This window comes from Castor canadensis, chromosome 8 (assembly GCF_047511655.1).
Source record: "Castor canadensis chromosome 8, mCasCan1.hap1v2, whole genome shotgun sequence".
Lineage (NCBI taxonomy): Eukaryota > Metazoa > Chordata > Mammalia > Rodentia > Castoridae > Castor > Castor canadensis.
Genome location: NC_133393.1, coordinates 20,048,407 through 20,063,598, shown reverse-complemented (window position 1 = coordinate 20,063,598; position 15,192 = coordinate 20,048,407). Strand labels below are relative to the sequence as shown.

The following is a 15,192-nucleotide window of genomic DNA, read 5'->3' as shown; positions in this document are numbered from 1 at the left end:
TCTGTCTCTGGCATAGCTGGGGTGTAGAGATGAGTCACTGTGCTTGGCCTTTAAAAACATTTTTCTCATGCCCAATCACAGCGCTAGTATTTTATACTCTGCTTCTTCCAACTTAGCACTGTATGTGTGCATATACGTAAATGTTACTGTTGTCCTCATAATCACAAATTTTTAAATGACTACTGCATGTTCCTCAAACTGTCCAATGAAAACCCTGCTAAAAGCTAAGCTGACTTTGTGCAAAACTTAAATAGCTGATCCTAAAATTCATGTGAATATGTTAGGGACTCAAAATAGCTAAAACTACCTTGAAAAGAATGAGTTTTAAGATTCAGTTTAAAACTTTCTACAAAGCTACAGTAATCAAGACAGTATGACAATGGCATAATGATACACACAGTCCAATGGAATAGAATTGAGAGTTAAGCAATAAACATTTATAGTTATGACCAATTAGTTTTCAAAAGGGTGCCAGGACAGTTGAAGAGGGAAAAAAATAATCTTTCCAACAACAGCACTGGGCTAACTACATCTGCACGTGTAAAGATTATAAGTTGGACACCCTACTACATACCATTCACAAAGTAACTCAAAGTGGATTAAAGACTTAAATCTAAGATATAAAACTAAAATTCTTAGAAAGAAACAAAGAGGAAAAGTTTTGTTGACATGATATGAGGCAATGGTTTCTCATGTTAAAGTGAAAGCACAGGCAACAAAAGAAAAAACAGAAAATTTGGAGTTCATCAAAAGTAAAATCTTTTATGGACACCATCAAGAAAGTGAAGGGCGGGGCCAGGTGTGCAGCTCAGTGGTAGAGTGTGTGCAAAGCACACATGAGGCCCATGGTTCCAAGTAAAGAAAGTAAAAAGACAAAAGCCAGAATGAGAGAGAGATTGTACAAGACATACTGACAAATCATTATTTGTATCCTGGATATATTAAGTATTCCTCCAACTCAATAACAGACAATAATGGAATTTTTAAATGGGCAAAGGATTGAAAAGATGTATTTCTCTAAAGAAGATATACAAATGGCTGTGGGTATGCACAATGACACTCACATCATCAGGCATCAAGGAGACACAAATCAAAACTGCATGAGATGCCACTACACACCTGCTAAAATGGCTACCGTTAAAAAGATATAATAAAGTACTGAGAAAGATGTGGAGAAGGTGAAACCCTTCTTCACTATTAGTGGAAATGTATGATGATGTGGCTGCTTGGGAGAAAAGTCTGGACTTCCTGAAAAGATTACAGATTTAGCATCTGGTACAACAGTTCCACTGCTAGGTACATATCCAAAAAAATGAAAACATATATCCACATAGAAACTTACAAAAAATACTCACGAGGGCATTATTCGTATCAGTCAAAGAGTGGAAACAACCCAAATGTCTACTGACTGCTGAGTGGATTTCTTAAAAATGTGGTATATACATACAATGGAATATTATTTGGCAATGAAGTACTAATAACATGCTTTAAGAACATGAATAAACCTTGAAAACACTGTGCTAAATGAAAGACAGTCACAAAGTTCTATACATAGTATAAATCTATTTACATGAAAGGCCCAGCATCCAGAGAGGGAAAGCAGACTTATGGTGGACTAGGGTTGGGGAGGAGCAGGGTCAGGGAGGGAAATAGAGAGGGGCTGCCAGTGGGTGTGGAGTTCATTTTGGGCTGATAAACTGTTCTGAAGTGGAACAGTGGTAAGAACTGCACAACTCCATGAATATACTTGAAACTCCAAATTGTACACTTTAAAGATATGCATATTGTGGTATGTGAACTTTATTTCAATAAAGCCGTAATAAAAATTTCTCTACTTAATGGAATGATATACATTTCTTCCAATTTATACTATATGACCCTGCTGTAAGATTTTTGTGTCCACACTTTTATCATAGCATTCAGAGTAAGAGTTCTTGAACAGTCTGCTTACATGTGAATCTCAGCTTGACAACACAGTACCTGTATCATCTCGTGCAAGTCACTTAGAACTGTGCTGCAGTTTCCTCATCTAAAACACGAACATTAGCAACACTTCTTGGGATTCCGAGGACTAAATTTAAGTAATGCATGTAAAAGGCTTTACCTGGTGTCTGTCTCACAGTAAACTTGTAACTTTAGTAGCAGCTGTTGTAGTTGTCATTCTAGTTTATATTACTATTTGTTTGTTTGTTTTTTAATTTATCTTTGTAGCACTGGGGTTCGAATTCCAAGTGCTTGCATGCTTGCTCCCCAGGTACTCTACTGCTTGAGCCACATACCCAGCTCTTTTTACACTGGTTATTTTGGAGACAGGCTCTTGCTTTTTACATAGGCTGGCCTGTACTGCGATCTTCCTATTTTATGCTTCTCAAGGTGGCTGTGATGACAACCACAGGCAAGTGCCACCACGCTCAGTTTGGGCTGAGTGGAACCACAGTCCTTCTGCTCTTAGCCTCCACATAGCTTGGGATATAGACAAGTGCACCGTGCCCAGCTACTAGTTGAGGAGGGGTCTTGTGAACTCCCTGTCTTGAGCCTCCGTCCTCCTGACCTCAGGCTGCTAAGTAGCTAGGATTACCAGCCACGAGCCACCCAGCGCCCAGCTTATATTACTTTCCTAAGATGATTTCCAGAAGTGGTATGATTGGGTCAAAACCATGAACACTGATGTATCTGAATGCATTTCACCAAACTATGTCTCAAAATGGGTACACTAATTTCTGGTGCCAACTGTAAATATATGAAAGAAGGTTATGGTGCCATCAACATTGTAGTAAATTTGCTTTGTTAATTTAATTGTCCACTCATTTTTGCTACTCTTGGCTCTTAGCACTTGAAAGCCAATAGCTGTCTAATTATTCTTCTGATCCTGTACAACATGAATACCCACCGAATATGAAATATGCACAAGACCCTATCTAAGAGGCTACAAGGAAACTGAAATAAATCATGACAAGGATTTTTTGTGATATTCTAATTCAAGATAACTGATTAACTGGACACCAGTGGCTCATGCCTATAATCATAGTTACGTGGGAGGCTAAGATCAGGAGGATTGTAGTTTGAGGCTACCCTGGCAAATAGTTTCTGAGACTCTATTTCCCAAATAATCAGAACAAAGTGGACTGGAGGGGTTGTTCAAATGGTAGAGTGCCTGCTTTGCAAGTGAGAAGCCCTGAGTTCAAACCCCAGTCCCACCAAAAATAAATAAATAAATAAATAAATAAATAAATAAATAAATAAATATGATTAGGGACTATAAGGGCCAAAAGGAGGGAAAGGATGCAGGCAGTAGTTGAGTGTTTGAAGAATGGGCATAATTTCAACTGGAAAGGGTGTGGCAAGAATAAAATCAAGGCTGGTAAAAGAATACAGGACGTTTCACGACTGTGCTTGAATATAAAATAGCAAAAGAGGGAATGGTAACAGAATTGAGCATAGAGAAGACCCTCTAAAACACAGGCAGTGGCTGCATCAGTGGAGGGGAAGGTTTCTCACAGCATGCAGATGTGAATCACCATGACCTGTCAGGGAACTGCCTGTGATCCAATTTGGCTAAAGAGTATATGTGGGAAAGAGACATGATGCTAAACAGGCAGAGGCCTGACAGTGAAGAACCTTGTGTGCCAGAATAAAACATTTGAACTTAATTCCAAAGGAAATAGGGAACTAAGGCATTTTAAAGCAAAGAAGTGACAATCAGACTGGCTTAAAAAAATTACCCTGACAACACTCCAGTGGTTTCCCATCTCATGCAGAATAAAATCCAAAATCCTTCTTATGCTGAAAGCCCTGCATGCTAATCACTGGCTATCTCTGAAAGGATGCTCTGCATTAGCCTCACTGGCATTCTTGCTGTACCCTCCTCAGGGCCTTTGCACTTGCTATTCCCTCTACCTGGACCACAGGGCTGCACAGCATGCTCTTTCAGTTTCCCTCAGGACTGTGTCCAGATACTTTCTTACCTGAGAGACTTTCCCTGTTACTTGACATAAAAGAGCAAGATATGACTGCCATCAGCCCACAATGTTTTTCCTCTACTCACCACTTGGCACATATTGTATCCGTACGGACACACTGATGTATCCGCAATACATCCTCTCAATAACCAGGCTTCTTGTTATTGTCATTTCCAGACAAGGAAACTAAGGAATTGAGAAGTTAAGCAATTTCCTAATGGATGGATACATTGCCAGTGAGCAAAGGAAACAGGCAGGAAGACTCCCAAGCCTGCATTCTAACCATTTCACATACTGACTCTCTAGTAGCACTGCAAGCTCCTGATGCATCCAGAGTGAAAGTCTGTGAGTCAACTCCCTGTATAGCTATCCTTATCTCAATTAGCAAAAACCCTTGTTCCTTCCTACTATTGCTTATACTCTCTCTTCAACAAAATTAGAGATAAGGGCAAAATAGTTTCTGCTGGGTATTGAGGGGGTGGAGGGGAGAGGGAGGGGGCGGAGTGGGTGGTAAGGGAGGGGGTGGGGGCAGGGGGGAGAAGTGACCCAAGCCTTGTATTATGCACATATGAATAATAAAAGAAGAAAAAAAAAGACAGGGGGAAAAAAAAAAAAAAGAAAGACCCTGTGTTTGATCCCCAGTATTGCATAAATAAATAAATAAATGAATAAGAATAAGTGAATAATTATTCTATTTATATAAAGAATGTATGTACATTTGTAAATGCAGGGACGTTTAACTTGTTTTACATACATAGTTTTAAAAAAATAATCAGTTTGCTAAATTTTAACTTTCATTAATAGAGAAAGAAAACGCAAGCTGGGTGCTGGTGCTCACGCCTGTAATCCTAGCCACTTGGGAGGCTAAGATCAGGAGGATCATAGTTCAAAGCCAGCCTGCCAATACTCAGTAAAAAGAACAATACCTGACTTCAAACTATATTACAAAGCAATAAAAACAGAATGGTACTGGCACAAAAACAGACATGAAGACCAGTGGAACAGAATAGAGGACCCAGATATGAAGCCACACAACTATAACCAACCTGTCTTTGACAAAGGCGCTAAAAATATATGATGGAGAAAAGACAGCCTCTTCAACAAAAACTGCTGGGAAAACTGGTTAGCAGTCTGCAAAAAACTGAAACTAGATCCATGTTTATCACCCTATACCAATAATAACTCAAAATGGATCAAGGATCTTAATATCAGACCCCAAACTCTAAAGTTGGTGCAGTAAAGAGTAGGAAATACCTTGGAACTAATAGGTATAGGCAAGAACTTTCTCTCTCTCTCTCTTTTTTTTTAGTCTGTATATTTAGGAATGTATTTTTGGGGAAGAAAACTTAAATGAACTAAAGCAGTGTCACGTTGCTGCTCTCCTTAAAATCGAGATTTTTCTTTTTTGTACAGCCACACCTTTTAGAAGGTGTCCTGCAATAAGTCCTGTGTGGGGGATGGTAATCCTCAAAGGACGTCCGGCAGACACACAGCACAGCTAACCCTTGCTAGTTCACAGATTTTGTACAGTATTTTAAAAAAACGCACAGAAACCATAGGGGGTTCCCAATGTCATCGTGAGTCTTCATGAGCTCTGGTGTGTTTCTTTGTGGCCGCCTGTCTTGGCCTGGCCTAGCAGGCTGCAGGTCACTCCCATCTCAGATGCCCAGTGAAGCCACTGACGGAGTGAGGGGAGGGCTATGGGGAATGCCATTCAGTTCTGTCTCCATCGATACAGTGGCCTTCTGGAAAGACTCCCTCTTGCTCTTTCTCCCCACCCCTGGCTTCTGGTTTTCCCTGATTCTTGGCTCTCCACTTCCCATCACTTCCTCCTCCTTCATCCCCAATCCTGGAATTTGGTGGGGATTTTTGTTCTTTTGCCTTCTGTGCTCATTGGTTCATTACGTGAAAATGACATTTCTGCTGTTTGGGACTCTAAATTCCCAGTTGAGATTGGGAAAATATTCTCTGTGCTTCTTTCCTCCCTCAGAATTACCCCTACATAGAGCAATTTCTTCATATTAGTATTGATGTGAGGTGTCTCAAGCCATTGCAGTGGGTCCTGAGTGCGAGGGTTGCATCTTGTGCTGCTCTGGAGTCCTTGAAGCCCATGAGGCTCAGACCTCTGCAGAGGCTCCTGCAGACAATCGGACTCAAAACAGCAACCACAAGCCCTCTTCCCTTCTCCTCTCGCCAGCATGGTCCTGTGCAACTTCTCCCCATGTGTCTTGCACCCAGCTGTAGCAGAAGCATCCAGGGACAGCTTGAAGTCGTGATGGAATCTCATCTTGGGTTACACCTCTGCCTGTGTCCAGCTCTCCCATCGAGGGTCATCCTTTCAACATTGAGGGGGGAGCAATTCCTGCCAGGAGAAGTGTGCGCGTCTTGTCACTCAGGATGGAGGGCTGTGAGAGGAGCCAAACACTTCTGTGGTGGGCAGAAGACCCTCTTTCAACCATGCTGCTAGCAACAGTGAGGTATTGAGTTCAAACTCCAGCACTGCCAAAAACTCTGGTACCACCAATAAATAATGCTGTCTTGCACTTTGTCCTTTCTCAGTAAGACATCTGTAAGCCTCCTCATTCTTTTCCCACACCCACAGTCCAAGGAACGGAGAAACAAAATTGGTAAGCCTGTGTGCTGTGGCTGACCTTGCTTTTGTCAACAGTCTGATTCTTCTTTGCCCATCCACACGCGCGCGCGCGCACACACACACACACACACACAAGTGTAACTTGCTGGGATGGTGCTCTAACCCTCGACCCACTCCCTTGGCCCTTTTTGGGGGTGAGTTTTTTCAAGATAGTCTCACAAACTCAAGAACTTTCTCAATGGAACCCCAGCAGCACAGTAACTAAGAGATAGCATAGATAAATGGGACTTCATAAAACTAAAAAGCTTGTGTTCAATAAAAGAAATGGTCTCTAAACTGAAGAGAACACCCACAGAGTGGGAGAAAATATTTGCCAACTACACATGAGACAAAGGACTGATAACCAGAATATATAGGGAACTCAAAAAACTAAATTCCCCCAAAATTAATGGACCAATAAAGAAATGGGCAAGTGAACTAAACAGAACTTTCTCAAAAGAAGAAATTCAAATGGCCAAAAAACACATGAAAAAATGCTCACCATCCCTAGCAATAAAGGAAATGAAAATTAAAACCACACAAAGATTCCACCTCACCCCTGTTAGAATAGCCATCATTAGCAACACCACCAACAACAGGTGTTGGTGAGGATAGGGGGAGGGGAGAGAGGAACCCTCTTACACTGCTGGTGGGAATGTAAACTAGTACAACCACTCTGGAAAAAAATCTGGCGGCTTCTTAAAAATCTAAACATAAATCTACCATATGATCCAGCAATACCACTCTTGGGGATATACCCAAAAGAATGTGACATAGGTTACTCCAGAGCCACCTGCACACCCATGTTTGTTGCAGCACTATTCACAATAGCCAGTTATGGAAATAGCCAAGATGCCCCACTACTGACGAATGGATTAAGAAAATGTGGTATTTATACACAATGGAATTTCATGCAGCCATGAAGAAGAATGAAATCTTATCATTCGCAAGTAAATGGATGGAACTGGAGAACATCATTCTGAGTGAGGTTAGCCTGGCTCAAAAGACCAAAAATCGTATGTTCTCCCTCATATTCGGACATTAGATCAAGGGCAAACACATTTTGGACTCTGATCACATGATAAAGCGAGAGCACACAAGGGAGGTATGAGGATAGGTAAGACACCCAAAAAACTAGATAGCATTTGTTGCCCTCAATGCAGAGAAACTAATGCAGATACCTTAAAGCGACAGAGGCCAATAGGAGAAGGGGGCCAGGAACTAGAGAAAAGGTTACTTCGAAAAGAATTAATTTAGAAGGTAATACACATGTACAGGAAAGCAATGCAAGTCAACTCCCTGTATAGCTATCCTTATCTCAACTAGCAAAATCCCTTGGTCCTTCCTATTATTGCTTATACTCCCTCTTCAACAAAATTAGAGATAAGGGCAAACTAGTTTCTGCCTGGTAGCGAGGGAGTAGGGGGGGAGAGGGAGGGAGCAGGATGTGGGGTAAGGGGGAAGAAATGACCCAAACATTGTATGCACATATGAATAAAAGAAAAAAAAAAAGGCCAGCCTGTGCTAACAGTTCATGAGAACCCCATCTCCAAAATAACCAGAGGAAAATGGAGTTGGAGGTGTGGCTTAAGCAGTAGAGCACCTGCTTTGCAAGCATGAAGCCCTGAGTTCAAACTCCAGTCCCATCAAAAAAAAAAAAAAGACAGAAAAAGAGAAAGACAAGAGTATAACAAAGGCTTTTAATTTTAGATGAACACTGATATTAATTTCCACAGTGCAGGAAATATGAACTGCTAATAAGTGCTTGCTCACAACCTCATCTACCCATCCAACATCTACTATGTAACACTTTGTGCAAGCACTGTGCCTGATGATACTGTCATAAGGGTGATCAGGAAAACCTAGTCCCTGCTCCCAGAAGGAACTGCTTAGAAACAGGCCTATTGGTCTCCATTTTCCCTGTTTCCCCTATTAAGAACAACCTGAACATATAGGTCTGTGTTTTCATTAAGCAAAACAGGCATATATATATATATATATGCCTATATACATATATGCATGCATTAAATAGATACTGATTAACAGAATCATTGTATCAAACAAAAATGGTCTTAAATTTTTAACCCCAGTTTCTTTCATAATTAATTTTTTTGGTTGTTTTGTTTTGATTTTTCAGACAGGGTCTATGTAGGACTGGCTGTCCTCAAATTCATCAGCCTCCTACTTCAGCCTCCTAAGTGCTGGGATTACAGATGTGCATCCCCACACCCAATTTTCATCATTAATTTTTAAAGTTACCAGAGCACAATTTGTGGGAAGAATCATTTCAAGTAAATAAAAAAAGAAGTAATCTAGATGTTAAATGAAGTTTAAGGGAAATTAGGTGAGAACATTCAAAAAAGAAAAGTGAGGCTCTGGGAAGTTATTTTTTTCACTCATTAAGTTATTTTCTTCATGTTTCCTCAATTTCTCTGTAATGAATGTGTAACATAAGAAAGCTGAGTTACTCTTGCAGAGGCCCTTCCATTGAGGGTTGTGAAAGACCAGCTGTTGCACAGGGTCCAACCTTTCCTACTCCACAAGGTTCCTCATGGTCTGGACCTGCTGAAACTTCATGCCTTTCAGCCTAGAGCCCTTCCCCCTTTCTGTTGGAAATGCATCACATGATGATCCTCTGGGAAGTCACTGCTGCTCTCTTCCTGAGCTGGAGGCAGTCTTTACCAGTCAGCATCTTCTATCCCCTTCCTCACTGTGATGGTCAGGAGCAAGCACATGGCCCTAACAGATCCAAGGCAGATCAATCCAGATTAAAGAAAAACTTTGATTATGCTACTAAAATAGAGCAAATGGACTGAGAATTTTGTAACAGAATTTTCAATAATGGCCACTAAATATTTTGTGTGACTAATTTCAAACCACAGAACTTGCAGTGAAACTGGGTATGGTGATACACACCTGGAATCCCAGGCTGAGGCAGAATGATCGCTGAGTTCAAGGCCAGCATGGGCTACAGTGATAACCCTGTCTCAACAAAAAAAAAACAAAACAAAAACTACCAAACTTGTAATGAAACAGCCATAAGTTACTTTAAAAATTTTTTTATTTTATTTTTATTATCATATTATTGTACTGGAGATACACTGTGATATTTACAAAAGTGCTTACAATGTTAAATTCACTCTCTCCATCATTTCTTTTGTTAAAATATACAAGCCAGGTGTGGTGGTACACACCTCTAACCCCAGCACTGAGAATGAGGAGGAAGGAGCACCATGAGTTCAAGGCAAGCTTGGGCTACATGGTGAATTCCTGGTATACATAGGAAGACCCTATCTCAAAAACAAAAACAACAATAACAAAAAAAGGGCAGGCAATGTGGCTCAAGCTGTAGAGCACCTGCCTAGAAAGTACAAGGCCCTGAGTTCAAACCCTAGTACTGCATAAAAAAGAAAAACAATGATTAAACTCATTATTATATATAACTTAATATATACCAACAAAATATATGTACACATATAAACACAACAATGAAACAGCAACAAAAAATACAGTATTAGAAATTTCCATTTTAAAGAAGCTTTTAAAACTTCATGCTCATTTCAAAGAATAAAATAATAGGAATGTTAAATCCATACAAGATACTGTTAAAAAAGCTAAGTATAGAAATAATAAGAAAATGCATGTCTATCCAGCAAATCTATTAATTATATCTCCTGTAGCAGAAACTTTTTTATAATTTCAAGACTAAAGACTTCCTCCAGTTATGATTTTATGAGGCTCCTAAAATGCTAGAACATCTTAGCTTTTTAAATAATTTTGATCAATTAGTAATCTTCTTTTCAACACTAAGAAATCTAGAGTATATTAATAAATCACAGGAAAACAAAATTCAATTCAATATAAAAAACTAAGACTTAATCATTAGAACTTCCTAGGAATGAAATGAGGTATCTTGTAAGACAGGGGCCTCCCCTTCCTTGGAACTAAACTAAAACTCCATAATTCTCAGAAAAATAAAACCTTCTTGAATATTTCCACCGATGTGGCAGCTGTATTATTTCTTAAAAGAGCAGAGCGGAATACAGAGTAATGTGGTGCATGCTTTCCCTCATATTGCACAATGTCTCTCGCCTACAATGCACAGATGTGTCTATTACCATATTGAAGCATCTGATAGCCATGCTGTAAGAATCCTTAACACTCCTCTCTAAATACAGAAATACAATCCCAACATGGAAATGCCCATGGATCTCAGCAGTTAAGTGTCATATACATTTTTCCACACAGCGTGAATACAATACATTTCCTGAGCTTTAGCTTTCAGTTTCCTGTTCGTCAATGGCTGCAACTCTAGAGGCAATACATAAGCACACTCCAGCTATGGTGTGTCCACTGTTAACAGTGGCATGAACTTAACGTGGCCAAATATAATTACAGTATTTATACTGGGGCACAGAGCAGCTAATACAGCAATAGCTGAAATTAAGAAATTTGTAAAAATAGAAATATAAATTACGTTCCTTATATAAGATTTCATATAACTCAGAACTCAAAAAAAGCATCTCTCTTTGATAAGCTTTCTTTATCAGACAATAACCATGAAATCCATCCTGTTTCCTTTTTTCTCTTGCTTGCCAGGAAGCTCGAAGCTAAATTTAATGTTCAAACATAGAAACTATCTTGCCTCTGATTACCGGTGTAAAATTTTCTTCCCATTCCCTTCCTGCTCATTTCTCAAGTGATTTATGTTTGGTTTCTGACTGTTTTTAATGGTCTTAACCTTTTTTGTTTTAATTAAACTTTCAAATTCTTTTCTGTGAACAGATTAACACATTGTAAGAGAAAAATTAATGACTTAAAATTTCATTATTTTCGTATCACTGTTAGTGATAAGAAAATATCTTCTTAACTTGTTAGTCCAGTATATCTAAAATAATTTAAATGGCCAAAAACAAACTGATCTTTATCTTCCTCTTTTAAAGTTAATTATTGATATAATTATGCCTCACTTTTAGAAAAACCGGTGACTTTTTTTTTAAATAAAAGAATAAGAAAATGACACAAAGACCAAAAGTTAAAATTTTAAATTAGGGACCCTGGATTAGGAAGATTAGGAAAATTTAAATGTCTTTAATTTATTAACAAAACTGGTCTGACAATACTAGACAATTGTAAAAAATAAACTATTCACATAAAGTACCATAAATTCTCATATACTGCTATCAGCATCCACAGATACAAAATAGAAAATACATGTAAAATATTAAAATAGTTTATGATCTAAGAAGGTGAAAATTTCAGTCCCACTTGTCTAGAAATTGAAGCAGCACCTATGAACGTGTTTAGATATGGCAACACCAAGTTTGTTAAGTGAAGTAAAATGGAAGTTAGTAATTAATGCACAAAAACACTATGAAGATGCAAAGAAACAAATCTAGTCAAAAAGTAAACAAAAATATATTGTGAATTAAACGAACATCTAGAATACAGTCATTTTTAAATGGAAAGAGAAATGAATATATCTTATAACAGAAAATAGTCCATAAGAATGCATAGGCTCTCATGGCACCCACCTGTAATCCTAGCTACTTGTGAGACTGAGATCTGGAAGATCAAGGTTCAAGGACAGCCTGGGGTGAATTGTTCAAGAGACCCAGCTTCAATAGAACTAGAGCAAAATGGATGGGATGTGTAGTTTAAGTGGTAGAGTACCTGCTTTGCAAGTGGAAAGTCCTGGGCTCAAACCCTAGCCCAACCAAAAAAAAAAAAGACTCAGTGCTCCTGGGTTTGAGCCCCAGCAGCAGGGAAAAAAAATGTGTAATGTAATACTAAAGCTCCCTACTTTTAGCAAACATAAATAAAAATCAGAAAATGAAAATCAAGGGAAAGAACAAGATAACCAAATATATACATAAACTGAAAGTGACAGATCAATTGTCCTTGTCTCTCTCAAAGTATGAGAATTTCCAGGCTCATATCTAAAGAAGCTAAAAATATTCTAAGAATAAAGTTAACATATTTTGTTACTACAAAAATTTATAAGAAAAGGCTAGCAACCACCTATATATAGTTTAACAGATTTTTTTCTCAAACAAGAAAATAATTCAGCAAAACAAAGCATTTTAAAAATAGAAACCCAGCCGGCGGCTCACGCCTATCCTAGCTACTTAGGAGGCAGAGATCAGGGGGATGGCAGTACAAAATCAACCACGGGGCAACCAGTTCTCAAGACCCTACCTTGAAAAAACATATCTCACACACACACACAAAAGGGTTGGTGGAGTGGCTCAAGCAGTAGAGCACCTACCTATCAAGCATGAGGCCCTGAGTTCAAACCCCAGTGCCACAAACAACAAAAAACCCCCAGAAGTCTCTTATTACATAAAGGTACTAAGTGAAACCTACCTTACACATATACATCACAGCCCCCAAAATATACAAATCTAATTTTGAAGCATTTTCTTCTCCCTTAAAAGCATAATTAAAAGAAAAAAAGTTATTATAAAGGGTAATCATTTAAATACAAATTACAAGACAGAAGAATTTAAAAAAAAAGAAAAAACTTCTTCATAAAAATTAACATAGCCAGGTCCAGTGGTTCATCCCTATAATCCTAGCTACCCAAAAGGCAGAGATCAGAAGGATTGTGGATTTGCCAGCCTGAACAAATAGTGCAAGAGACCCTATCTCGAAAAAAATATCATAAAAAAGGGCTGGTGAAGTGGCTCAAGCTGTAGGCCCTGAGTTCAAAACCCAGTACCACCAAAAAAAAAAAAAAAGGAAAAAGAAAGCAAACCATGAGAAATATAAATAAGTGATCTGATACAAGACATTGAATACATGAAAAAAAATTTGCACAGACATTCAACTTCAGTGTTTAGAAATGATAGCGATAGCATTCAGTTAAAAAAAAAGTGGTTAATCCAGAAGCCTGTTTTTAGGTAAGGTATATGGGAGAATTTGAAGGTGTGGAGCATCTTTATGTAACCAAGGCTACTTTTTTTTCTTTAATCATGGGAAATAATACAGAACATAAAAAGATTACCAGTTGCAAAATGATTAGATGGTAAAATTGTGCTTATAGTGACTAAAAAGTATTTGCACACTATGCAAATTTTCAAAACACAGGGAGGGTGTCTTGTCAAGTTAAAACAATACATTTCAAGGGAAGAAAAGGAAGTGATATGACAGTGGACTGGTGATTGGGAACTGACATTATAATTGAGAAAAAATTACCTGCTCTGAAAAGGAGCAACTGTTGTGGCTAGACCCTAAGCCTAGGGCTTTCTATATAGTGTATCACATTTTACTATGTAGAAAAAATGCTTCAACAGGCCCCCACCCTTATATGCTGGCATACATAAGAAAGTAAGAGGCAAAGACAGCTGATGTAGCCTTAGAGGCTACTGCACTCGAAGTGCAGGGTCAACAGCTGTGATGTTCAGTACAGTGGTTCTCAGCAGCCACCCTGCCACCAGCTCTAAGTGAACCTATAGATCCACCATGACAGAAACAAAAAGTCCACTTCTTTCAAGAAGGATATTTATGTTTAAAGTACTATTAATTTCAATTTAAATCTGTAAAAATGAAAGAAAGAGACCCTTTTCTTCTCAAAGCTGATTTTGTAGTCTTTTGCTTTGAACATTAAGAATAGTGGTGTGCATCTAAGAAATGTAACCATGGACTTTCATTAATAAGGGTAAAGGAATATCATATCGCTCCTGTCATACTGGCAGTAAAATTACTTTTTATCTTTGTGTTTACTAGCTATACAACAACAATTATTAATAGTTCTAGTGTAATTTCCACCCAGATGGCTGAGAATCACACAGATACAACAATAAAAACAGCCTTAGTTCAGTCCTGAAAGGTACAACCTGCTCAGTAATTAGCTGTGGATCTCCAGAGTATGACCACTTCCTCTGCATCTCTGTTTCTTTGTCTGTAAAACAACATGGCTGGACTAGAGGACACTTCTTTCCTTCCTCTCTTTCTCCCTCTCCCTGGTCCTTTCCACTTTGTGGGCTTTGTGATTTAGGATCTAGAGCGTGTGTCTAGAATGACAGTCAGGAAAACAATAGCAAAAAGCCACTGTACCTTGGAGGAAAAGGAATAGGATTATGTAAACAACTGAAATATGCAGAAAAAGAGAAAGTTATCCAAAAACATGTTTACAAAAAGAAATGGACAAATTAAACATGCATAATGGTTCAGGATAGATGACTATGGGCTTCACTGTCAAAATTAGTTTTAATTGTTTTTAAATCCAGAAAGACAGTGAGAAATGCTAGGTGCAGACTGAGAAGTGTGTTCACACAGAGCCCGTGCCAATAACCCTGGAATCTCCTCAAGTTTCCTCAGCACATATGGAAAAGATGTCACAGTCCCTGGCTTACTCATTTGTAATTCTCCCCAACATCATCGCCCACTACTTTCCAATGGGTTATCTGGCCAACTTGGCTTCACCATTTCAAAAGAACCCAGGGTACCCCCTTCCTTATCACTCAATGGTTCTCTCTGACACACATTCTCCCTTCTTTCAACTTTGGAATAATTTATCAAGTTCTAAATATTTTGAGTGTTATTAACTCAGTTAATTCTCTCAATAATCCTAGGAGGGAGATAAATTTGCTTATTACC

The 15,192-nt window shown here is 38.6% G+C and overlaps 1 protein-coding gene across 6 annotated transcripts in view; it reads right to left on the bottom strand.

Moving 5' to 3' along the window:
* Fkbp5 (FKBP prolyl isomerase 5) overlaps positions 1 to 15,192 on the bottom strand; it is a 91,754-nt gene that overhangs the window by 65,450 nt on the left and 11,112 nt on the right. For 2 of the 6 annotated variants that reach the window (XM_020168917.2, XM_074082345.1), the window contains exon 1: positions 12,958 to 13,020. The exons of the other annotated variants lie outside the window; for them this stretch is intronic. In XM_020168917.2, the coding sequence (XP_020024506.1) occupies positions 12,958 to 12,972 (15 nt within the window). In that variant the 5' untranslated portion in view covers positions 12,973 to 13,020. Of the gene's footprint in view, positions 1 to 12,957; positions 13,021 to 15,192 lie in introns of those variants that run through there. 6 annotated transcript variants of the gene reach the window in all.